At 42.4% G+C, this 27,385-nt stretch overlaps 1 protein-coding gene across 8 annotated transcripts in view; it reads left to right on the forward strand.

The window, feature by feature from the left end:
- TNS1 (tensin 1) overlaps positions 1-27,385 on the forward strand; it is a 374,732-nt gene that overhangs the window by 273,239 nt on the left and 74,108 nt on the right. For all 8 annotated transcript variants that reach the window (XM_077273214.1, XM_077273221.1, XM_077273217.1 and 5 more), the window contains 4 exons: positions 8-83; positions 2,202-2,331; positions 3,901-3,966; positions 14,630-14,746. In XM_077273214.1, coding sequence (XP_077129329.1) covers positions 8-83; positions 2,202-2,331; positions 3,901-3,966; positions 14,630-14,746 — 389 coding nt within the window. The remainder of the gene's footprint in view (positions 1-7; positions 84-2,201; positions 2,332-3,900; positions 3,967-14,629; positions 14,747-27,385) is intronic.

A 27,385-nucleotide genomic window follows, 5' to 3' on the forward strand; every position in this document is an offset into this window, starting at 1 on the left:
CTTTCAGTAACGTACAGGGCGACAGTCACACCAGCATCTGCATCACCATAGAGCCGGGGCTGCTGCTCAAAGGCGACATCTTGGTAAGTTGTAGGGCAGAGACATTTACAGCAAGGACACATACAATGTGCACGTCATCTTCATGTATACGTACTGTGAAATGTTTTTCATCTGTCAATACTGGTAGTGTAATGGTTCTGATGTGTGGTTAAGGGTGCACGGTCTATCTGGGCAACGTATTGCACTATCTGGGCACTAGGTGGTGCTGTGTGTGCAATGCACAATAGTTGCACTATTTTGGAATTTAGTGACACTATCTGGACCTCAGAAACAAGTCTGTGCTGTGAAAAGGGGACATTTCCTGTTTATGGTGCACAAGCCCCCAGGATGGAGGCAAACATACTGAAATATGGATGTTTATATTGGAGGGGTTGTCTGCGTTTTGGGACAATTTTTGTATTTATTTTTTTCTATATACGAGCAATTTTTGCTTCTTTATTAGGGATGTGATCACTCGTTTTGGGTGATGCGTTCTCTATCTGGGCATCATATGGCACTTTCTGGGTGACATTCTCTGGGAGATACATTTCTCAGATAAACAGTCAACAATGTAGCACTTTTTGGGTGATGCGTTCACTATCTGGGCACCGTATGGCACTCTCTGGGTGATGTTCTCTGGGAGATACATTTATCAGATAAACAGTCAACAATGTAACACTTTTTGGGTGATGCGTTCACCATCTGGGCACCATATGGCACTTTCTTAGTGATGTTCTCTGGGAGATACATTTATCAGATAAACAGTAAACAATATAACACTTTTTGGGTGATGCGTTCACTATCTGGGCACCATATGGCACTTTCTTAGTGATGTTCTCTGGGAGATACATTTATCAGATAAACAGTAAACAATATAACACTTTTTGGGTGATGCCTTCACTATCTGGGCACCATATGGCACTTTCTTAGTGATGTTCTCTGGGAGATACATTTATCAGATAAACAGTAAACAATATAACACTTTTTGGGTGATGCCTTCACTATCTGGGCACCATATGGCACTTTCTGGGTGATGTTATCTGATCGATACATTTATCAGATAAACAGTAAACAATATAACACTTTTTGGGTGATGCATTCTCTATCTGGGCACCGTATGGCACTCTCTGGGTGACGTTCTCTGACCGATACATTTATCAGATAAACAATAAACAATGTAACACTTTTTGGGTGCGCGATCACTATCTGGGCACCCGTATGGCACTCTCTGAGTGATGTTCTCTGGGAGTTACATTTATCAGATAAACAGTAAACAATGTAACACTTTTTTGGTGATGCGTTCTCTATCTGGGCACCGTATCGCACTCTCTGGGTGATGTTCTCGAGGAGATACATTTATCAGATAAACAGTAAACAATATAACACTTTTTGGGTGATGCCTTCACTATCTGGGCACCATATGGCACTTTCTGGGTGATGTTATCTGATCGATACATTTATCAGATAAACCGTAAACAATGTAACACTTTTTGGGTGTTGCGTTCACTATCAGCAACGTGTGGCGCTTTCTGGGCAGTTTTGATCATTTATCTGGGCCCTGCACGGTATTTACTTGATAAAGTGGTCACCTTTTATCTTGGCAATGAGTGTACCACTAATTTTACAGTGGCTCAATGGTGGCACAATTTGGCCATTGTGGTATGAACACTCCTGGTAGCCGATGCTACCCAGGGTAGGAAACGTTAAATTACGAGGTCACTGGTCACTTTGGCACCCGTCCGTTGCTGCCTTTTAACCCCCTCCCAGTCTGTTCTCTGAGATACAGGCCTGACCCATAGTGTGGGGTCTGCAGCGCTCGATGGCCGTTACAGTAAATCACCATCGGTGTCAGTTATGGATCTGCTAATTGCAGCCACCGGCACCACCAACCACAATGACTGTCTTTTTAGTTTCCAATTGTCAAATCTGCCAAATACTGCAAGTATGTTTTCCTCACTCCCATATCACTACAGTATACAGTAAGCTATGTTAGCTCTTCAGGGGTTTGGTAAAGCTGGGTGGCCACATTGCTTTTATATCCCAGCTTTCCAAAAGTTAGATGTAAATAGATTTAGCTTTTTAAAGCACTGTCTCTTTAAGAGTCTGACACATTGTTACAATTCATTGTATTTGTTTTGATTTCTTACATTTTCCTTATTCAGCTAAAATGCTACCACAAGAAGTATCGCAGCCCGACGCGTGACGTTATATTCCGCGTGCAGTTCCACACGTGCGCCATCCATGATCTCGGGGTCGTGTTTGTGAAAGCAGATTTGGATGAAGCTTTTAAAGGTAAGGTTCAGATGATCTGGTGTAAGTGATCTGGGGGAGGGGGGGTTGTCACATTCCAGAGGTGCTCCATTTATGGAGAGACTACAAGTCCCAGCATGTCTCGCCAGCTACTGCTGCATTGCCTCGCTCTGGTCTGTACTAACCGTCCGCAGAGGTTGTGACCGGCAGAATCCAGCGTCTCCGCTCTCCAGGATGCTTTACTGCTTCTCCTCTTTATCGCAGTGAGGTCGCAGGTGTAAAATATCCGGATAATTCAGACTGAAGGAATCGTTTCTATATATTTCTCCCAGGGATGAAATAATTGCACTATGTCCAGATGTGCTGTATATTATTGGAAACATGCAACTTGTAAATCTGCTTTAATACCCAGCTTTCCCAGACTCCTGCATTACCAACCTGCTTACAAATGTGGAATATGAGGTTCTTGTATCCCTGATAACTGGAGAGATAGACAATTCCTGACGGTGCTGTACTGTCGGCCATGCTGCTTGTCACCCAGCTTTCCCAGTCTTGTGCACAACAAATCTGCTTGATAATGTAGTGACAGATCCTCCCTGTTCATGTGTCGCTATAACTGGGCAGATATGCAATCAACGAGTTGGAAACATTGGTGACAACTCCTCAAAATGGTGTTTTGGCCATATGGTTTGTCACCCAGCTTTCCCAATCTTGTACATGGAACGTTTGTAAGGTGTTTAGAGAGAGATCTTCACCGGTCTTGTATCACAGCACGACTGTGCGAAATGCTGTATCCTGATGAAGTTCTACTCAGCCATGTTGCTTGTCACCCAGCTTTCCCGGGGGTAGTGCATTGAAAATCTGCAAAGTAATTGCTCCTTGGTATTATATTTCTGTGTAACTTAGCAGATATGCCATTCAGGTGCCAGAGGAAGCTGAATGACACATCCTGAAAGTGCTGCATTGTTGGCCATGTTTCTTGTCACCCAGCTTTCCTGGTGTCGTGAAGGGCAGCTCTGCTTAGTAATGTAGAGATTAAACTTGCTGATGCGAGGCTTTTATAACTGGACGTGGCGGTCTGTGTGGCGGCAGTGCGCAGTCAGGAAGCTGATCTGTTATATTGGGTGCTGACACGACAATCGGCCCCGTCCTTCAGCGCAGTCACTCGGCACCTGTCCCCTGACATGGATACGGGATACAAAGCCGCCAGCTCCCGACCTTCTGGCCTGACACCAATATTAGCCTCTAAGGTCACCGCTAGTTATTCTGATACGAGACCCCACGTGAGAATCGGATGTGACTATCCCGTCATCGGACATGGTGGACAGTAGAACAGTGTGGCAGGACGCCGGCGGCAGTGGAAGCGCGGCTCGTCCTCCACATCTGTGCGTCCTCCACATCTGTGCGTCCTCCACAGTGATGTCCTTACTCATAAGTTCCCGTATTACAGTCCCTCGTGGGCTGGCTGTCCATCTCTTTGCTGTGGGGGCCCCACTGTCTATGTTTGCACCATTCACCACTGCAATGTGATCAGAATTGGGGTGAATTTAGGAAAATGGAAACATCTCATCAGGACGGATTGTAACAGTAACTTGTTCTTAATTGTTTCAGATGAAAGGTTCCCGGATTTTGGGAAAGTGGAGTTTGTCTTCTCCTATGGCCCAGAGAAGATACAAGGTGAGAGAAGACTCAGAGAGAGCACAAACAGGCCATATTGTTTGCTGGGTGTTATAGTCCTTCACATACAACATGTGGTGTAGAACAGGCAGTTCCCGGAGTAGAGAAACCGAGCATCAATGTAGCAGAAATGGCTGCTCAGGAATACCTGCACTGGCAGCATCTCCTCTCCTTGGTGGGCGCGCACTGGATCGCCTTGACCCCTTTTTATGACAACGACCCAGATATAAGAAGGAACCTTGTAGCTGTCATTTTTGGAGAAGGAAATAAGACTGGCACTAGCCTAGTGAGCATTTCGGCAAGTCCTAATTAAGGGCACTAAGGACTAATGTAATATAGGCAATAGGATTGATATACAGTGGGGAAATAAGTATTTGATCCCTTGCAGATTTTGTAAGTTTGCCCACTGACTTAGACATGGACAGTCTATAATTTTAAGGGTGAGTTAATTTTAACATTGAGAGATAGAATATCAGAAATAAAATACAAATAATCCCATTGTATAAATTAAATAAATTTATTTGCAATTTGCAGTGAGAAATAAGTATTTGATCCCCTACCAACCATTAAAGTTCTGGCTCCTACAGACCAGTTAGATGCTCCTAATCAACTCGTTACCTGCATTAAAGACAGCTGTGTTACATAGTCACCTTTATAAAAGACTCCTGTCCACAGACTCCATTAATCAGTCACTCTAACCTCTACAACATGGGCAAGACCAAAGAGCTTTATAAGGATGTCAGGGACAAGATCATAGACCTGGACAAAGATGGACTGGGCTACAAAACCATAAGTAAGACGCTGGGTGAGAAGGAGACAACTGTTGGTGCAATAATAAGAAAATAGAACAAATACAGCAAATACAAATGGGCAGCACGGTGTCGCAGTGGTTAGCACAGCAGCCTTGCAGCACTGGAGTCCTGGGTTCTAATCCCACCTTGGACAACATCTGCAAAGAGTTTGTATGTTCTCTCTGTGTTTGCGTGGGTTTCCTCCGGGTACTCCGGTTTCCTCCCACATTCCAAAGACATACTGATAGGGAATTTAGATTGTGAGCCCCATCGGGGACAGCGATGACAATGTGTGCAAATTGTAAAGCGCTGCGTAATATGTTAGCGCTATATAAAAATAAAGATTATTATTATTATTATTATAAATACAAAATGACTGTCAATCAGTGGGCAAAACATACAAAATCAGCAAGGGGGCTTCTGGTTGTCACTCTTGGGGATCACTTACTTTTTTAGAGGCACTTGGATGTATTTTCTTGGCTCAGTAGTCATGTGCATTACTCATGATTCAGGGGCATTAGGTTCGGGCAGTGGCCACTATGGCGAGCACATTATAGGGAGAGGTCTGTATATTATGAGGAGCACATTATAGAGAGAGGTCTATATATTATGGTGAGCACATTATAGGGATAGGTATGTATATTATGGTGAGCACATTATAAAGAGAGGTCTGTATATTATGGGGAGCACATTATAGGGAGAGGTCTGTATATTATGGGGAGCACATTATAGGGAGAGGTCTGTATATTATGAGGAGCACATTATAGAGAGGTCTATATATTATGGTGAGCACATTATAGGGAGAGGTCTGTATATTATGGGGAGCACATTATAGAGAGAGGTCTATATATTATGGTGAGCACATTATAGGGAGAGGTCTGTATATTATGGTGAGCACATTATAGAGAGAGGTCTGTATATTATGGGGAGCACATTATAGGGAGAGGTCTGTATATTATGGGGAGCACATTATAGAGAGAGGTCTGTATATTATGGGGAGCACATTATAGAGAGAGGTCTGTATATTATGGGGAGCACATTATAGAGAGAGGTCTACATATTATGGTGAGCACATTATAGAGAGAGGTCTGTATATTATGGGGAGCACATTATAGGGAGAGGTCTGTATATTATGGGGAGCACATTATAGGGAGAGGTCTGTATATTATGGGGAGCACATTATAGAGAGAGGTCTGTATATTATGGGGAGCACATTATAGGGAGAGGTCTGTATATTATGGGAAGCACATTATAGGGAGAGGTCTGTATATTATGGGGAGCACATTATAGGGAGAGGTCTGTATATTATGGGGAGCACATTATAGAGAGAGGTCTGTATATTATGGGGAGCACATTATAGAGAGAAGTCTGTATATTATGGGGAGCACATTATAGGGAGAGGTCTGTATATTATGGGGAGCACTTTATAGAGAGAGGTCTGTATATTATGGGGAGCACATTATAGGGAGAGGTCTGTATATTATGGGGAGCACATTATACGGAGAGGTCTGTATATTATGGGGAGCACATTATAGAGAGAGGTCTGTATATTATGGGGAGCACATTATAGAGAGAGGTCTGTATATTATGGGGAGCACATTATAGAGAGAGGTCTGTATATTATGGGGAGCACGTTATAGGGAGAGGTCTGTATATTATGGGGAGCACATTATAGGGAGAGGTCTGTATATTATGGGGAGCACATTGTAGAGAGAGGTCTATATATTATGGTGAGCACATTATAGAGAGAGGTCTGTATAATATGGGGAGCACATTATAGGGAGAGGTCTGTATATTATGGGGAGCATATTAAAGAGAGAGGTCTGTATATTATGGTGAGCACATTATAGAGAGAGGTCTGTATATTATGGGGAGCACATTATAGAGAGGTCTGTATATTATGGGGAGCACATTATAGGGAGAGGTCTGTATATTATGGTGAGCACATTATAGAGAGAGGTCTGTATATTATGGGGAGCACATTATAGGGAGAGGTCTGTATATTATGGGGAGCACATTATAGAGAGAGGTCTGTATATTATGGGGAGCACATTCTAGGGAAAAGTCTGTATATTATGGGGAGCACATTATAGAGAGAGGTCTGTATATTATGGGGAGCACATTATAGAGAGAGGTCTGTATATTATGGGGAGCACATTATAGGGAGAGGTCTGTATATTATGGGGAGCACATTAAAGAAAGAGGTCTATATATTATGGTGAGCACATCATAGAGAGAGGTCTGTATATTATGGGGAGCACATTATAGGGAGAGGTCTGTATATTATGGGGAGCACAATATAGAGAGAGGTCTGTATATTATGGTGAGCACATTATAGAGAGAGGTCTGTATATTATGGGGAGCACATTAAAGAAAGAGGTCTATATATTATGGTGAGCACATCATAGAGAGAGGTCTGTATATTATGGGGAGCACATTATAGGGAGAGGTCTGTATATTATGGGGAGCACATTATAGGGAGAGGTCTGTATATTATGGGGAGCACATTATAGAGAGAGGTCTGTATATTATGGGGAGCACATTATAGAGAGAGGTCTGTATATTATGGGGAGCACATTATAGAGAGAGGTCTACATATTATGGTGAGCACATTATAGAGAGAGGTCTGTATATTATGGGGAGCACATTATAGGGAGAGGTCTGTATATTATGGGGAGCACATTATAGGGAGAGGTCTGTATATTATGGGGAGCACATTATAGAGAGAGGTCTATATATTATGGTGAGCACATTATAGAGAGAGGTCTGTATATTATGGGGAGCACATTATAGGGAGAGGTCTGTATATTATGGGAAGCACATTATAGGGAGAGGTCTGTATATTATGGGGAGCACATTATAGGGAGAGGTCTGTATATTATGGGGAGCACTTTATAGAGAGAGGTCTGTATATTATGGGGAGCACATTATAGGGAGAGGTCTGTATATTATGGGGAGCACATTATAGGGAGAGGTCTGTATATTATGGGGAGCACATTATAGAGAGAGGTCTGTATATTATGGGGAGCACATTATAGAGAGAGGTCTGTATATTATGGGGAGCACATTATAGAGAGAAGTCTGTATATTATGGGGAGCACATTATAGGGAGAGGTCTGTATATTATGGGGAGCACTTTATAGAGAGAGGTCTGTATATTATGGGGAGCACATTATAGGGAGAGGTCTGTATATTATGGGGAGCACATTATACGGAGAGGTCTGTATATTATGGGGAGCACATTATAGAGAGAGGTCTGTATATTATGGGGAGCACATTATAGAGAGAGGTCTGTATATTATGGGGAGCACATTATAGAGAGAGGTCTGTATATTATGGGGAGCACGTTATAGGGAGAGGTCTGTATATTATGGGGAGCACATTATAGGGAGAGGTCTGTATATTATGGGGAGCACATTGTAGAGAGAGGTCTATATATTATGGTGAGCACATTATAGAGAGAGGTCTGTATAATATGGGGAGCACATTATAGGGAGAGGTCTGTATATTATGGGGAGCATATTAAAGAGAGAGGTCTGTATATTATGGTGAGCACATTATAGAGAGAGGTCTGTATATTATGGGGAGCACATTATAGAGAGAGGTCTGTATATTATGGGGAGCACATTATAGGGAGAGGTCTGTATATTATGGTGAGCACATTATAGAGAGAGGTCTGTATATTATGGGGAGCACATTATAGGGAGAGGTCTGTATATTATGGGGAGCACATTATAGAGAGAGGTCTGTATATTATGGGGAGCACATTCTAGGGAAAAGTCTGTATATTATGGGGAGCACATTATAGAGAGAGGTCTGTATATTATGGGGAGCACATTATAGAGAGAGGTCTGTATATTATGGGGAGCACATTATAGGGAGAGGTCTGTATATTATGGGGAGCACATTAAAGAAAGAGGTCTATATATTATGGTGAGCACATCATAGAGAGAGGTCTGTATATTATGGGGAGCACATTATAGGGAGAGGTCTGTATATTATGGGGAGCACAATATAGAGAGAGGTCTGTATATTATGGTGAGCACATTATAGAGAGAGGTCTGTATATTATGGGGAGCACATTATAGGGAGAGGTCTGTATATTATGGGGAGCACATTATAGAGAGAGGTCTGTATATTATGGGGAGCACATTATAGGGAGAGGTCTGTATATTATGGGGAGCACATTAAAGAAAGAGGTCTATATATTATGGTGAGCACATCATAGAGAGAGGTCTGTATATTATGGGGAGCACATTATAGGGAGAGGTCTGTATATTATGGGGAGCACAATATAGAGAGAGGTCTGTATATTATGGGGAGCACATTATAGAGAGAGGTCTGAATATTATGGGGAGCACATTATAGAGAGAGGTCTGTATCTTATGGGGTTTTTGAGGGAGTGGTCAATATATTATAGATTTTGCTTCATTTACAGTATCTCACTGAAGCAGTTTCTCAAATGTGAGTATCTATAATTTCAGGGCTGCTTTCTGGCCATAAATTAGAGTTGCCTATAGTGCAGAAACCTTCACGTTTGGATTTTAATGGGCTATCAAGGAGACTGTTCCTTGTGATCTGACCGCAGCGCCTGGCTGAATCTTTCATTAATGTGCCGTCTTCCTATTTGTGTTTGAAGCTTCGTTCTGCTGCTTTGTTTCTCTTTTTCTAAAATGATTGAAAGCTGCTGCTTAGTTCTGGAGGTTGCAAAATGCAGAATATTAGGAAGATGGTCTGATGTACTAGAAAGTGTCCTGGGGTAAAAGAGACCTGTAGCCCCTCAGCTGCACCGCACATTCCTTCCAATCTGGCGGAAAGTGTAAATGAGATGAACTTGGTTTAGTACAAAAGTCTATAGACCACACAGAGAAACCAAGTCAAAGAACCAAACCCAGGACAAGCCAAGGATGGACCGTATTTATCCAACTAAATATCGAAAATGCTCCAGAGATACATAGGGATACTGCTATGTACAAGAATATAACTACTGTAATACTGCCCCTATGTACAAGAATATAACTACTATAATACTGCCCCCTATGTACAAGAATATAACTACTATAATACTGCCCCTATGTACAAGAATATAACTACTATAATACTGCCCCTATGTACAAGAATATAACTACTATAATACTGCCCCCTATGTACAAGAATATAACTACTATAATACTGCTCCTATGTACAAGAATATAACTAATATAGTACTGCCCCTATGTACAAGAATATAATTACTATAATACTGCCCCTACGTGCAAGAATATAACTACTATAATACTGCCCCTATGTACAAGAATATAACTACTATAATACTGCTCCTATGTACAAAAATATAACTACTATAATACTGCTCCTATGTACAAGAATATAACTACTATAATACTGCTCCTATGTACAAGAATATATCTACTATAATACTGCTCCTATGTACAAGAATATACAGTTATGGCCAAAAGTATTGACACCCCTGCAATTCTGTCAGATAATACTCAGTCTCTTCCTGAAAATGATTGCAATCACAAATTCTTTGGTATTATTATCTTCATTTAATTTGTCTTAAATGAAAAAAAACACAAAACAGAATGAAGCAAAAAGCAAAACATTTATCATTTCACACAAAACTCCAAAAATGGGCCAGACAAAAGTATTGGCACCCTCAGCCTAATACTTGGTTGCACAACCTTTAGCCAAAATAACTGCGACCAACCGCTTCCGGTAACCATCAATGAGTTTCTTACAATGCTCTGCTGGAATTTTAGACCATTCTTCTTTGGCAAACTGCTCCAGGTCCCTGATATTTGAAGGGTTCCTTCTCCAAACTGCCATTTTTAGATCTCTCCACAGGTGTTCTATGGGATTCAGGTCTGGACCCATTGCTGGCCACCTTAGAAGTCTCCAGTGCTTTCTCTCAAACCATTTTCTAGTGCTTTTTGAAATGTGTTTTTGGTCATTGTCCTGCTGGAAGACCCATGACCTCTGAGGGAGACCCAGCTTTCTCACACTGGGCCCTACATTATGCTGCAAAATTTGTTGGTAGTCTTCAGACTTCATAATGCCATGCACACAGTCAAGCAGTCCAGTGCCAGAGGCAGCAAAGCAACCCCAAAACATCAGGGAACCTCCGCCATGTTTGACTGTAGGGACCGTGTTCTTTTCTTTGAATGCCTCTTTTTTTCTTCTGTAAACTCTATGTTGATTCCTTTGCCCAAGAAGCTCTACTTTTGTCTCATCTGACCAGAGAACATTCTTCCAAAACGTTTTAGGCTTTTTCAGGTAAGTTTTGGCAAACTCCAGCCTGGCTTTTTTATGTCTTGGGGTAAGACGTTGGGTCTTCCTGGGTCTCCTACCATACAGTCCCTTTTCATTCAGACGCCGACGGATAGTAAGGGTTGACACTGTTGTACCCTCGGACTGCAGGGCAGCTTGAACTTGTTTGGATGTTAGTCGAGGTTCTTTATCCAACATCCGCACAATCTTGTGTTGAAATCTCTTCTCAATGTTTCTTTTCCGTCCACATCTAGGGAGGTTAGCCACAGTGCCATGGGCTTTACACTTCTTGATGACACTGCGCACGGTAGACACAGGAACATTCAGGTCTTTGGAGATGGACTTGTAGCCTTGAGATTGCTCATGCTTCCTCACAATTTGGTTTCTCCAGTCCTCAGACAGTTCTTTGGTCTTCTTTCTTTTCTCCATGCTCAATGTGGTACACACAAGGACACAGGACAGAGGTTGAGTCAACTTTAATCCATGTCAACTGGCTGCAAGTGTGATTTAGTTATTGCCAACACCTGTTAGGTGCCACAGGTAAGTTACAGGTGCTGTTAATTACACAAATTAGAAAAGCATCACATGATTTTTCTAACAGTGCCAATACTTTTGTCCACCCCTTTTTTATGTTTGGTGTGGAATTATATCCAATTTGGCTTTAGGACAATTCTTTTTGTGTTTTTTCATTTAAGACAAATTAAGTGAAAATAATAATACCAAAGAATTTGTGTTTGCAATCATTTTCATGAAGAAACTGAGTATTATCTGACAGAATTGCAGGGGTGTGAATACTTTTGGCCACAACTGTAACTACTATAATACTGCTCCTATGTACAAGAATATAACTACTATAATACTGCTCCTATGTACAAGAATATAACTACTATAATACTGCCCCCTATGTACAAGAATATAACTACTGTAATACTGCCCCTATGTACAAGAATATAACTACTATAATACTGCTCCTATGTACAATATAACTACTATAATACTGCTCCTATATACAAGAATATAACTACTATAATACTGCTCTTATGTACAAGAAAATAACTACTATAATACTGCCCCCTATGTACAAGAATATAACTACTATAATACTGCCCCTATGTACAAGAATATAACTACTATAATACTGCTCCTATGTACAATATAACTACTATAATACTGCTCCTATATACAAGAATATAACTACTATAATACTGCTCTTATGTACAAGAATATAACTACTATAATACTGCTCCTATGTGCAGAATATAACTACTATAATACTGCCTCCTATGTACAAGAATATAACTACTATAATACTGCTCCTATGTACAATATAACTACTATAATACTGCTCCTATATACAAGAATATAACTACTATAATACTGCTCTTATGTACAAGAAAATAACTACTATAATACTGCCCCCTATGTACAAGAATATAACTGCTATAATACTGCCCCTATGTACAATATAACTACTATAATACTGCTCCTATATACAAGAATATAACTACTATAATACTGCTCTTATGTACAAGAATATAACTACAATAATACTGCCCCTATGTACAAGAATATAACTAGTATAATACTGCCCCTATGTACAAGAATATAACTACTATAATACTTCTCCTATGTACAAGAATATAACTACTATAATACTGCCCCTATGTACAAGAATATAACTACTATAATACTGCCTCTATGTACAAGAATATAACTACTATAATACTGCCCCTATGTACAATATAACTACTATAATACTGCTCCTATATACAAGAATATAACTACTATAATACTGCCCCTATGTACAAGAATATAACTACTATAATACTGCCCCTATGTACTAGAATATAACTACTATAATACTGCTCCTATGTACAAGAATATAACTACTATAATACTGCCCCTATGTACTAGAATATAACTACTATAATACTGCCCCTATGTACAAGAATATAACTACTATAATACTGCCCCTATGTACAAGAATATAACTACTATAATACTGCTCCTATGTACAATATAACTACTATAATACTGCCCCTATGTACAATATAACTACTATAATACAGCTCCTATATACAAGAATATAACTACTATAATACTGCTCTTATGCTCAAGAAAATAACTACTATAATACTGTCCCTATGTACAAGAATATAACTACTATAATACTGCTCCTATGTACAATATAACTACTATAATACTGCCCCTATGTATAAGAATATATCTACTATAATACTGCCCCTATGTACAATATAACTACTATAATGCAGCTCCTATATACAAGAATATTACTACTATAATACTGCTCTTATGTACAAGAAAATAACTACTATAATACTGCCCCTATGTACAAGAATATAACTACTATAATACTGCTCCTATGTACAAGAATATAACTACTATAATACTGCCCCTATGTACAAAATATAACTACTATAATACTGTCCCCTATGTACAAGAATATAACTACTATAATACTGCCCCTATGTACTAGAATATAACTACTATAATACTGCTCCTATGTACAAGAATATAACTACTATAATACTGCCCCTATGTACTAGAATATAACTACTATAATACTGCCCCTATGTACAAGAATATAACTACTATAATACTGCTCCTATGTACGAGAATATAACTACTATAATACTGCTCCTATGTTCGAGAATATAACTACTATAATACTGCCTCTATGTACAAGAATATTACTACTATAATACTGCCCCCTATGTACAAGAATACAGCTACTATAATACTGCCCCCTATGTACAAGAATACAACTACTATAATACTGCCCCCTATATACAAGAATATAACTACTATAATGCTACCCCTATGTACAAGAATATAACTACTATAATACTGCCCCTGTGTACAAGAATATAACTACTATAATACTGCCCCCTCTGTACAAGAATATAACTACTATAATACTGCTCCTATGTACAAGAATATAACTACTATAATACTGCTCCTATGTACAAGAATATAACTACTATAATACTGCCCCCTATGTACAAGAATATAACTACTATAATACTACCCCTATGTACAAGAATATAACTACTATAATACTGCTCCTATGTACAAGAATATAACTACTATAATACTGCCCCCTATGTACAAGAATACAACTACTAGAATACTGCCCCTATGTACAAGAATATAACTACTATAATACTGTCCCCTATGTACAAGAATATAACTACTATAATACTGCCCCTTATGTACAAGAATATAACTACTATAATACTGCTCCTATGTACAAGAATATAACTACTATAATACTGCCCCTATATACAAGAATATAACTACTATAATACTGCCCCCTATGTACAAGAATATAACTACTATAATACTGCCCCTATATACAAGAATATAACTACTATAATACTACCCCTATGTACAAGAATATATCTACTATAATACTGCCCCTTTGTACATGAATATAAGTATTATAGTAATAGGCTTTGCACACTGTATAGGTTTGTATAGTTGTCCTATAGTATGTATATTTCCAGGTACAGGTATATACAGGACAGGTGTATCATATGTGATGTACATTTATGTATTATTGTGAATTGATATTTGTTTTCCAGGGATGGAACATTTGGAGAACGGCCCGAGTGTCTCGGTTGATTATAACACCTCTGATCCTCTGATCCGATGGGACTCTTATGACAACTTCAATGCGCACAGAGAGGACAGTCTGGAAGGTTGGTGCTGCCATTATGGCTCGGACATTCCCTGTAATATAAATCAGCCTTTCTATCACAAGCCTCCTTTGTGGTTCATTATCATTCTGTCCTTTCTTGAGATGAACACCTTCTCTTTGCACCTGTACACTGCAGCCTTTCTGAAGATGCAGAACGTTAGGGTTAAATGTACGAGAACAGGAACATAAGCTGGAGATGGCCTTCAGTAAGGGAAAGAGAATTGAAAGAGCTGCAGTGTAAAGCATGGGAGAATTGACAGAGCTGCAGTGTAAAGCATGGGAGAATTGACAGAGCAGCACTTTAGTCTCTGATGAGGTGGAGTTCAGACAATTAGAGATAAGACATGTAAGCTCTGATACTTGACTGCAGATGTGCTTTAGTAGAGCAGTACTGCAGTGTAAAGCATAGGACAAGGAACACCGTCTCAGCTTTACTGTCAGATGATATGAGAGGCCGATTTCATACATCTTTACATTCTGTTAGTCGGTGCAGTAGATTGAGCCTCCATTGCAAAAGGGGATGGAGTTCAGATGACTTCAGATTTCAACAAATAATATTTATTTTATTACACAAGCTTTAGTCTCTGCTTATGTAGAGGTGCCTTAATGGAGCACAGCTGCAGTATAAAGCATAGTAGAAAGTACAGTGCAGCAGCTTGTGTCTCAGATGATTTCCTGACAACCTCAGATTCCACCAGACAATGTGTCTAACCAGGAGTCACTGATTCTAGCTGATAGAGCTGCAGTTTAAGGCTGTGTTCACTCATGCTCATACTCCAGCCCTGCACCGCTGCAGTCTTTCTACCATTTCCCTGCGCAATCATTGACTCTTGCAGAGAAAGAGCTGTCATTTCACATGGACGATTGTAATAGCCGTGTGGTTTTGCAGATGAAACATTTCACTTGCAGGATATGGTTGATTTTGCAGCCTAAATCATATGAGAAGTGTAAAAATGACAGCAGCTGACATAGCTGGTCACAGCATCTGGGCATCCACTGGTGACACAGTTATTGTGTTCAGGTCACAGCAGCTGTGTCCACTGGTGACTCAGGAAATATGTGCAGGTCACTGCAGCTGGTCATCCACTGGTGACATTTCACAGCAGCTGTGTCCACTGGTGACACAGATAATGTGTGCAAGTCACAGCACCTGTGTGTCCACTGGTGACACAGGAAATGTGTGCAGGTCACTGCAGCTGGTCGTCCACTGGTGGCATTTCACAGCAGCTGTGTGTCCACTGGTGACTCAGGAAATATGTGCCGGTCAAGCAGTTGGGCGTCCACTGGTGACACAGGAAAGTGTGCAGGTAACAGCAGCTGTGTTTCCACTGGTGACACAGGCAAAGTGTGCAGGTCAGAGCAGCTGTGTGTCCACTGGTGACACTGGTGGCATTTCACAGCAGCTGTTTCCACTTGTGACACAGGCAATGTGTGCAGGTCACAACTCAAGGCATCCCACACATGACTACAAGGCGAGGTGAACCCCCTGGCGCCTAGGGGTGCAGATCTTAGTAATCATGTGGAAGAACGAATCATTAGAATAGTCTGTGTTCATGTGTGATAGTGTCCAGGGAGTGATGGAGTTCCTCAGTTGATATGACACCATGTATTAATATACAATGTATCACTGCTGTGTTAGGTTTAGTAAATACAATAATACAACTTTTCATTATGTAACAATATATCAGCATGGTCTAGATCTCTGCTTGTGTTCATTGAAGGAGAACATTTTAGGCAGAAATCCTGTGCAGACCTGATACTCAAAGTGTTTGTTACAATTGTATCCAGTCTGTTGAGTCCTCAGTCTCATACTTGATACATGAGCTACAGATAGATTGCATCAAACTATAAGGACAGGAGAGACTTTTCTGATAGATTGCATCAAACTATAAGGACAGGAGAGACTTTGTGGAAGTTTTTAGTTCCTGTCATTTTGTCTTGAGACTTTATTGCATTGTAACAGCACCTTAGTTGTGAAACAAATTATGTGTGATTTGTTGATTTACATTAATTTCTTGGGTTTTGTTAGGATAATGTCTTCTATCTTGGACATTTTGTATGGTTTTTGTGGTTCACTGTGTCGGGCGTGGTGCAATCACAAGTTCTGCGTCCCCATGTTCCAGCACTGGAAAGTGTCCACATGATGAGCCAAGTCAAGCCAAGTTTTAGGGCGGTTTTCATACTCTGGGTATAAACAAGAATATACCTATTCACTGGCAGTAAGCAGAGATCATATGATTCTAGTGCTGTTTTGATGCAAATATCAATATAGAGGGATGATTAATGTATTGGGTGTACAGCAGGGCATCTGGTCCAGCTGCTTCACCCGAGCCCCATGCATTTGTTTGCATGTTTTCTGCTGGTCACAAATAAGAAAGGTTTCATTTTTCATGAGCTGTCATGCGGCAGGCAGGTGGCACTCGCTGATTTATGGGTGTCAGGAGGCAGCACAATTTGGCGGCAGAGGATCCAAATTAAAAGAGGAGGAAGCTGACACCTTCAAGTGAGAGACGGGGATAAACTTTTGGCATCTTACGATTTGCTTGTCATGGTCGGTGCAGTTTGTTTTTACGTTAGAGGAATGTATTTGGTACTTATGGTGTAGTGCAAGCTGCTGTTGCCAATGTTGTCACTGGCATTCCACCAAAAATGACCCCACAAATAGTCAAAATAACAATTTTTCAGAGGCTGCAGTTTTACACATGACCACAAGGAGTGATAAAGAGCAGTACATTTATTAGAGCTTTTTCTATGCAGTTTATAGACTTTTTTAAAGAGAAGTTTTAGAGTCACAGAACAAAGCGAAAAGGGTGGAACTGATCCATGAGAATCCTGTGATAGTTTCCATTCTCATTTGGCATCCACTCTCATCTCAGAAAGATTTTGTAACCTTGAACTTGTTACTATGAGGGGTTCCTAAGTGTATAAGTTACTTAATAACGCTGATTGCGTGTTACATAACTGTTTCTCCCTCTCTCCTCCTCTGTATCTTACTGTCCCTGTCATAGCTATGAACCAGGCAGAACAGGATGAACAGAGTTAGTCTGGGTTCACACTAGCGTTTGTGTATGCAGCATAGGGCTGCGTACGTCTTACCTTCAGATCCGCATACATCCGCACCCGCCCTGCGTACCTACCTTTAACATTGTGTACACAGGGACATGCGTGGCCATGCGTTGTATGCGGATGCGTCCCTGTGCAGCGTTTTGATGTAATGTGTGGCAGTAATGAGTTTTCTTTCCAGGTTGTGTGTACACAGCTCTGACAACACTCTATGTTCTGCCGGAGAAGTGTTTACTCACTGCAGCGAGTGCAGCACTTGGACAGCGGAAGTGTAAAAATACTCTGAGCTGATTGACGGCTTCTTGTGTTATTGATCAGCGGCAAAAGGAACATCTGAAGAGACAACTGTCTGGGTTCCGGCCTTGAAGTTTATAATGTGGTGTTTATCAGGACTCTCCTAGTGATTATCATGTCAGTGCATCACTAATATAAAATTATATAACTCTCTGCAAAGAAGCAAAAACTGACCAGCACCTCCTAAAAACGGACCAGCACCTCCTAACTGAATGCAGCGAGTGTGAACAGGTGCAAGCTGCTAGGAGTCTACTAAATACATACCAAAGAGTGAGCAAGCACTGCGTGTGTATGTATATGTATATATATATATATATATATATATATATATATATATATATATATTTATATATACCAAATGGCAAAAAAGAAGGCAGCACTCCAAGGATTTCAAGTGAAAAAAAATGTGAAGTTTAATCGACCCACATCATGTGGGTCGATTAAACTTCACATTTTTTTCACTTGAAATCCTTGGAGTGCCGCCTTCTTTTTTGCTATTTGGTATACATGTTGGATAGATGTGTGGACCATTCTATCCAGGGGGCCAGGCACCCACCATTGGTGAGCATTGTGCTGTTCCATTTTTTCTCTCTCTCTCTCTATATATATATATATATATATATACTAGACTGTGGCCCGATTCTAACACATCGGGTATTCTAGAATATGCATGTGCCCGTAGTATATGGGCAATGATGATTCCAGAATTCGCGGCAGGCTGTGCCCGTCGCTGATTGGTCGAGGCAACCTTTATGACATCATCGTCGCCATGGCAACCATTATGACACCTACGTCGATACTGTGCCTGTCGCTGAATCAGAGACGCGGGATTTCCATTATGACATCATCGTCGCCATGCTGTGCCCGTCTCTGATTGGTCGAGGCCTGGCGGCCTCGACCAATCAGAGACGCGGGATTTCCAGGACAGACAGACAGACAGACAGACAGACAGACAGATGGAAAAACCCTTAGACAATTATATATATAGATAGATATATATATATAAGCCAGAATATATACAATCATTGGAGATGGGAAACTGTATTACTGTCAAATAGACTATGCTCATGTACTACACGAGTGCATGTAGTCTATATGGCAGTAATGCGGTATATAAGTACAGTGTATATGGCGGTAATGCGGTATATAAGTACAGTGTATATGGCAGTAATACGGTATATAAGTACAGTCTATATGGCGGTAATGCGGTATATAAGTACAGTCTATATGGCGGTAATGAGGTATATACAGTGGGGCAAAAAAGTATTTAGTCAGTCAGCAATAGTGCAAGTTCCACCACTTAAAAAGATGAGAGGCGTCTGTAATTTACATCATAGGTAGACCTCAACTATGGGAGACAAACTGAGTAAATAAAATCCAGAAAATCACATTGTCTGTTTTTTTATCATTTTATTTGCATATTATGGTGGAAAATAAGTATTTGGTCAGAAACAAAATTTCATCTCAATACTTTGTAATATAGCTTTTGTTGGCAATGACAGAGGTCAAACGTTTTCTGTAAGTCTTCACAAGGTTGCCACACACTGTTGTTGGTATGTTGGCCCATTCCTCCATGCAGATCTCCTCTAGAGCAGTGATGTTTTTGGCTTTTCGCTTGGCAACACGGACTTTCAACTCCCTCCAAAGGTTTTCTATAGGGTTGAGATCTGGAGACTGGCTAGGCCACTCCAGGACCTTGAAAAGCTTCTTACGAAGCCACTCCTTCGTTGCCCTGGCGGTGTGCTTTGGATCATTGTCATGTTGAAAGACCCAGCCACGTTTCATCTTCAATGCCCTTGCTGATGGAAGGAGGTTTGCACTCAAAATCTCACGATACATGGCCCCATTCATTCTTTCATGTACCCGGATCAGTCGTCCTGGCCCCTTTGCAGAGAAACAGCCCCAAAGCATGATGTTTCCACCACCATGCTTTACAGTAGGTATGGTGTTTGATGGATGCAACTCAGTATTCTTTTTCCTCCAAACACGACAAGTTGTGTTTCTACCAAACAGTTCCAGTTTGGTTTCATCAGACCATAGGACATTCTCCCAAAACTCCTCTGGATCATCCAAATGCTCTCTAGCAAACTTCAGACGGGCCCGGACATGTACTGGCTTAAGCAGTGGGACACGTCTGGCACTGCAGGATCTGAGTCCATGGTGGCGTAGTGTGTTACTTATGGTAGGCCTTGTTACATTGGTCCCAGCTCTCTGCAGTTCATTCACTAGGTCCCCCCGCATGGTTCTGGGATTTTTGCTCACCGTTCTTGTGATCATTCTGACCCCACGGGGTGGGATTTTGCGTGGAGCCCCAGATCGAGGGAGATTATCAGTGGTCTTGTATGTCTTCCATTTTCTAATTATTGCTCCCACTGTTGATTTCTTCACTCCAAGCTGGTTGGCTATTGCAGATTCAGTCTTTCCAGCCTGGTGCAGGGTTACAATTTTGTTTCTGGTGTCCTTTGACAGCTCTTTGGTCTTCACCATAGTGGAGTTTGGAGTCAGACTGTTTGAGGGTGTGCACAGGTGTCTTTTTATACTGATAACAAGTTTAAACAGGAGCCATTACTACAGGTAATGAGGGGAGGAAAGAGGAGACTCTTAAAGAAGAAGTTACAGGTCTGTGAGAGCCAGAAATCTTCATTGTTTGTTTCTGACCAAATACTTATTTTCCACCATAATATGCAAATAAAATGATAAAAAAACAGACAATGTGATTTTCTGGATTTTTTTTTCTCAGTTTGTCTCCCATAGTTGAGGTCTACCTATGATGTAAATTACAGACGCCTCTCATCTTTTTAAGTGGTGGAACTTGCACTATTGCTGACTGACTAAATACTTTTTTGCCCCACTGTAAGTACAGTGTATATGGCAGTAATGCGGTATATAAGTACAGTCTATATGGCAGTAATGCGGTATATAAGTACAGTATATGGTGGTAATGCGGTATATAAGTACAGTATATGGCGGTAATGCGGTATATAAGTACAGTGTATATGGCAGTAATACGGTGTATAAGTACAGTCTATATGGCAGTAATGCGGTATATAAGTACAGTCTATATGGCGGTAATGCGGTATATAAGTACAGTCTATATGGCGGTAATGCGGTATATAAGTACAGTCTATATGGCAGTAATGCGGTATATAAGTACAGTCTATATGGCGGTAATGCGGTATATAAGTACAGTCTATATGGCAGTAATGCGGTATATAAGTACAGTCTATATGGCAGTAATGCGGTATATAAGTACAGTATATGGCGGTAATGCGTTATATAAGTACAGTGTATATGGCAGTAATGCGGTATATAAGTACAGTATATGGCAGTAATGCGGTATATAAGTACAGTCTATATGGCAGTAATGCGGTATATAAGTACAGTCTATATGGCAGTAATGCGGTATATAAGTACAGTCTATATGGCTGTAATGCGGTGTATAAGTACAGTCTATATGGCGGTAATGCGGTATATAAGTACAGTCTATATGGCAGTAATGCGGTATATAAGTACAGTCTATATGGCGGTAATGCGGTATATAAGTACAGTCTATATGGCGGTAATGCGGTATATAAGTACAGTCTATATGGCAGTAATGCGGTTTATAAGTACAGTCTATGTGGCAGTAATGCGGTATATAAGTACAGTCTATATGACAGTAATGCGGTATATAAGTACAGTCTATATGGCAGTAATGCGGTATATAAGTACAGTCTATATGGCAGTAATGCGGTATATAAGTACAGTCTATATGACAGTAATGCGGTATATAAGTACAGTCTATATGGCAGTAATGCGGTATATAAGTACAGTCTATATGGCAGTAATGCGGTATATAAGTACAGTCTATATGGCAGTAATGCGGTATATAAGTACAGTCTATATGGCAGTAATGCGGTATATAAGTACAGTCTATATGGCAGTAATGCGGTTTATAAGTACAGTCTATATGGCAGTAATGCGGTATATAAGTACAGTCTATATGGCAGTAATGCGGTATATAAGTACAGTCTATATGACAGTAATGCGGTATATAAGTACAGTCTATATGGCAGTAATGCGGTATATAAGTACAGTCTATATGACAGTAATGCGGTATATAAGTACAGTCTATATGGCTGTAATGCGGTATATAAGTACACTCTATATGGCAGTAATGCGGTATATAAGTACAGTCTATATGACAGTAATGCGGTTTATAAGTACAGTCTATATGGCAGTAATGCGGTATATAAGTACAGTCTATATGACAGTAATGCGGTATATAAGTACAGTCTATATGGCTGTAATGCGGTATATAAGTACACTCTATATGGCAGTAATGCGGTATATAAGTACAGTCTATATGACAGTAATGCGGTATATAAGTACAGTCTATATGGCAGTAATGCGGTATATAAGTACAGTCTATATGGCAGTAATGCGGTATATAAGTACAGTCTATATGACAGTAATGCGGTATATAAGTACAGTCTATATGGCAGTAATGCGGTATATAAGTACAGTCTATATGACAGTAATGCGGTATATAAGTACAGTGTATATGGCAGTAATGCGGTATATAAGTACAGTCTATATGGCAGTAATGCGGTATATAAGTACAGTATATAAGTATATTCTTTATGGTAGTAATATATATATATAATCAGTGTTTGCAGACGTTGTGGTGCACACTGCGGCTGCTGCACCCTCTGGATTTTCCCTATCTGCGCAGTCTTTATTCCGCCGCCCCTGGTGATGTGACACATACGGTATATATAATATTAGGCTATTACGCGTATCAGACATTACAAGGATTAGATCTGGGAGTGCGGAGCTGCTCTGGGCCCGGCCATAAATGTTCTTCATTACGAGGAGACGTCTCGATGAGATCACTGGATCTCCCAGCGATGAATCAGCCGCGGCTTTGGATGAATAAGACTTTCCATTCATTGGCAGCCGACGCTGTTTTAGTGCAAAGCTTCTGAAAACCTGGAGGTAAATGCCCTGGACCGGCCGGGACCAGGGGTGTAGCTGCCACGCCAGGAGCTGCCCAACCTCAGCCCTACTGAACTGGTGGAAAAGAATAATCAGGGAAATCCAGAGAAATCCCGGAGGATTATCCCCGGCACAAAATCTGATAACTTGTTCACTCCTGGAAGGAAAACGTCTGCAGAGATCATGTAGCATCAGTTTAATCATTCCATCTGTGCCGTTGTGATAACTCTGTTGCGGTTAGTGCCTGAGACCCCTGCAGTATATATTGCAGGACCCTAAATCTGCACAGGTGATTATAATCTACTGCTCCCTGTTATCAGCCTTTTCAAGCTTGTAGGACTGGATATGCAGTAAAATTCCCTGTTATCAGGAGGATAAGCTGACTGTAGTTTTTTTCTGTGGTCCTGAATCCCCCCTATGATCACTGAATATTATGTCAGCCGCTTCTCTTATAATGCTCCTGTGCTGCTTTACGCTGCAGTCATTAGCGTCACTGTCCCTTTAAGCAGTTGGGGTCCTGGAGCCTGGCATAATGTCAGAGACCCCCTGCCTATGTAATCCCATTATAGCACAGTTATTATGAACGTGTCCATGTCCCCCTCCGATATCCGCAGCAGCTCGGGAATGTGCGCCCAGCAATAACCGTTTCCCTCCATCAGTCCCACTTTAAATAGTTGCTACCCGGAGACAGAGTTTGTCTGTTGCTTCAGTCCCGAGTCCAGGAGGACGAGAGCCAGAAATACCCTCGGCCCATATGTTCTTCACGTTAGAAGCTGCTCTGTTATTTGTAGCGTCCTGTCTCCTTGGACGGCAGCAGTTTCCCCCGCCGCGAGGATGATGAGAATTCTGGAAATTCCTCCTCACATTTCTGTTGTAAATTGTCACTTTTCTGATACAGTAATAATCCTGCATATGGCTGTGAAATGTAAGAATAGATTGACAACTGGGCGTTCCCGTTCTCCCTCTCACTGGCACGTGTCCCTTCCACTGGTGGACAGAGAGACGAGGAGCCTGTGCGTAATAATGTATGGGCCCCAGCAGTCCAGTATCTCACCATAATGCACAGTTCCACCGGCTGTGGGGGTCATGGCCCCCCTCATATCTGGGGCCCCTGATCAGAATAATGTATGGGCCCCTAGTAGTCCAGTATCTCACCATAATGCACAGTTCCACCGGCTGTGGGGGTCGTGGCCCCCCCTGATATCTGGGGCCCTTGTTCAGAATAATGTATGGGCCCCTAGCAGTCCAGTATCTCACCATAATGCACAGTTTCACCGGCTGTGGGGGTCGTGGCCCCCCTCATATCTGGGGCCCCTGATCAGAATAATGTATGGGCCCCTAGCAGTCCAGTATCTCACCATAATGCACAATTCCACTGGCTGTGGGGGTCGTGGCCCCCCTGATATCTGGGGCCCCTGATCAGAATAATGTACGGGCCCTTAGCAGTCCAGTATCTCACCATAATGCACAATTCCACTGGCTGTGGGGGTCGTGGCCCCCCTCATATCTGGGGCCCCTGATCAGAATAATGTACGGGCCCTTAGCAGTCCAGTATCTCACCATAATGCACAATTCCACTGGCTGTGGGGGTCGTGGCCCCCCTCATATCTGGGGCCCCTGATCAGAATAATGTATGGGCCCCTAGCAGTCCAGTATCTCACCATAATGCACAATTCCACTGGCTGTGGGGGTCGTGGCCCCCCTGATATCTGGGGCCCCTGATCAGAATAATGTATGGGCCCCTAGCAGTCCAGTATCTCACCATAATGCACAGTTCCACGGCTGTGGGGGTCGTGGCCCCCCTCATATCTGGGACCCCTGATCAGAATAATGTATGGGCCCCTAGCAGTCCAGTATCTCACCTGAATGCACAGTTCCACCGGCTGTGGGGGTCGTGGCCCCCCCTGATATCTGGGGCCCTTGTTCAGAATAATGTATGGGCCCCTAGCAGTCCAGTATCTCACCATAATGCACAGTTCCACCGGCTGTGGGGGTCGTGGCCCCCCTCATATCTGGGGCCCCTGATCAGAATAATGTATGGGCCCCTAGCAGTCCAGTATCTCACCATAATGCACAGTTTCACCGGCTGTGGGGGTCGTGGCCCCCCTCATATCTGGGGCCCCTGATCAGAATAATGTATGGGCCCCTAGCAGTCCAGTATCTCACCATAATGCACAGTTCCACCGGCTGTGGGGGTCGTGGCCCCCCTCATATCTGGGGCCCCTGATCAGAATAATGTATGGGCCCCTAGCAGTCCAGTATCTCACCATAATGCACAGTTTCACCGGCTGTGGGGGTCGTGGCCCCCCTCATATCTGGGGCCCTTGTTCAGAATAATGTATGGGCCCCTAGCAGTCCAGTATCTCACCATAATGCACAGTTCCACCGGCTGTGGGGGTCGTGGCCCCCCTCATATCTGGGGCCCCTGATCAGAATAATGTATGGGCCCCTAGCAGTCCAGTATCTCACCATAATGCACAGTTTCACCGGCTGTGGGGGTCGTGGCCCCCCTCATATCTGGGGCCCTTGTTCAGAATAATGTATGGGCCCCTAGCAGTCCAGTATCTCACCATAATGCACAGTTCCACCGGCTGTGGGGGTCGTGGCCCCCCTGATATCTGGGGCCCTTGTTCAGAATAATGTATGGGCCCCTAGCAGTCCAGTATCTAACCATAATACACAGTTCCACCGGCTGTGCGGGTCGTGGCCCCCCTGATATCTGGGGCCCCTGATCAGAATAATGTATGGGCCCCTAGCAGTCCAGTATCTCACCATAATGCACAGTTCCACCGGCTGTGCGGGTCGTGGCCCCCCTGATATCTGGGGCCCCTGGTCAGAATAATGTATGGGCCCTGTGCAGCACAATAATGCACAATTCCTCCTACTTTGGAGGTCGTGGCCCCCTGACCTCTGGGGCCCCTGTGCAGATACACAGGCTGCACCAATGATTTGTGCCTTGGACACTTAGCACTGATCGGATGTTGTCAGACTGTAGGGACGCAGTAACCTTGAACAACCAGTTGTGAATTTTGTCCCTAAATTTCTAGGAGGAATAACAGAATAATGTCACAATGCAGACGGATAAGAGCACGGACTCCAGAATTGTCAGATCATGCAGAGAGAAGCACAGACTGGACCGGATGTGTCAGGAGAGTTGACTGCTCTTCACTAAGAGGTCTGTGCCTGATGCCATCATGGGGACATTTGTGGCTTAATGGGATTGTCGACCTTGAGAATTTTCTTTCTTTATTTTTTGGGAAATGGCCAGAGTGGCCTAAAAATGTGATGATTGGGCACAGCATCACATGATCACCTGCAGCCAGTCACTGGCAAAGGCAGATCAGCTCTGTGACCGATGTTCAGCAGGTATGTCTGTGTGTTCAGAGGCACTAGGACGAAGAAAAAGCAGAGACCTTGGGGGTTTTGGAACATGAGTGACAAGGCGTCAGTGATTTTTTTTTATATATCATTTTCCAAAAAAAATGTTTGGTGCACCCTCGGTGTGGCCAAAGTTCTCAGTGCACTGCTCCTCCCACTAGTTCTGTAGGCCCCCACCTCCCTCACTGATGATTGATAGCTGTGGCTGGCTGGGCTTTCCTTGCAGACAGTGCTCGCTCCAGGCAGGTCAGTGCTGTCAATAACCAGCACGGGAGATGGGACATGGGTGAAATAATGTCCTGAGCCTCTTGGCCACACCTAGGGTGCACCGAGCATCCCGGCCACACCCAGGGTGCACCGATCATCCCGGCCACACCCAAGGTGCACCGAGCATTCCGGCCACACCCAGGGTGCACCAAGCATCCCGGCCACACCCAAGGTGCACCGAGCATCCCGGCCACACCCAATGTGCACCGAGCATCCCGGCCACACCCAGGGTGCACTGAGCATCCCGGCCACACCCAGGGTGCACTGAGCATCCCGGCCACACCCTGGGTGCACCAAGCAGCCTGACTAAGCAAGTTTGATTACAGTTTAGTTTCTGCAGGACAGAAGCAGCGATTATCAGAATGAAGCAGCAGCTCTTATAGGGTCGATATCCCCTACAAGGCTATGTGCTTGGTGTATGCTGTCAGTTTGGACTGACACACTCCCTTTAAGCTCTGCACACACGGCAGCTATTGGTGCTCTTTTGTCCAGCTGTCGGCAGTTTCTACTGATTATTACATACAAGGCTGATATATGTGCGTCTTCTACTAATCAGTAGCATTGTCCATTCCCTTCATCCATTGTATAAATGCACTATACAGTCACACACTAGGTGGCACTAGAGAGGCAGATTGCTTCCTTCTGGTAGATAGCTCATTTG

The sequence above is a fragment of the Ranitomeya variabilis genome, chromosome 7, assembly GCF_051348905.1.
Source record: "Ranitomeya variabilis isolate aRanVar5 chromosome 7, aRanVar5.hap1, whole genome shotgun sequence".
NCBI classification, from domain to species: Eukaryota; Metazoa; Chordata; class Amphibia; order Anura; family Dendrobatidae; genus Ranitomeya; species Ranitomeya variabilis.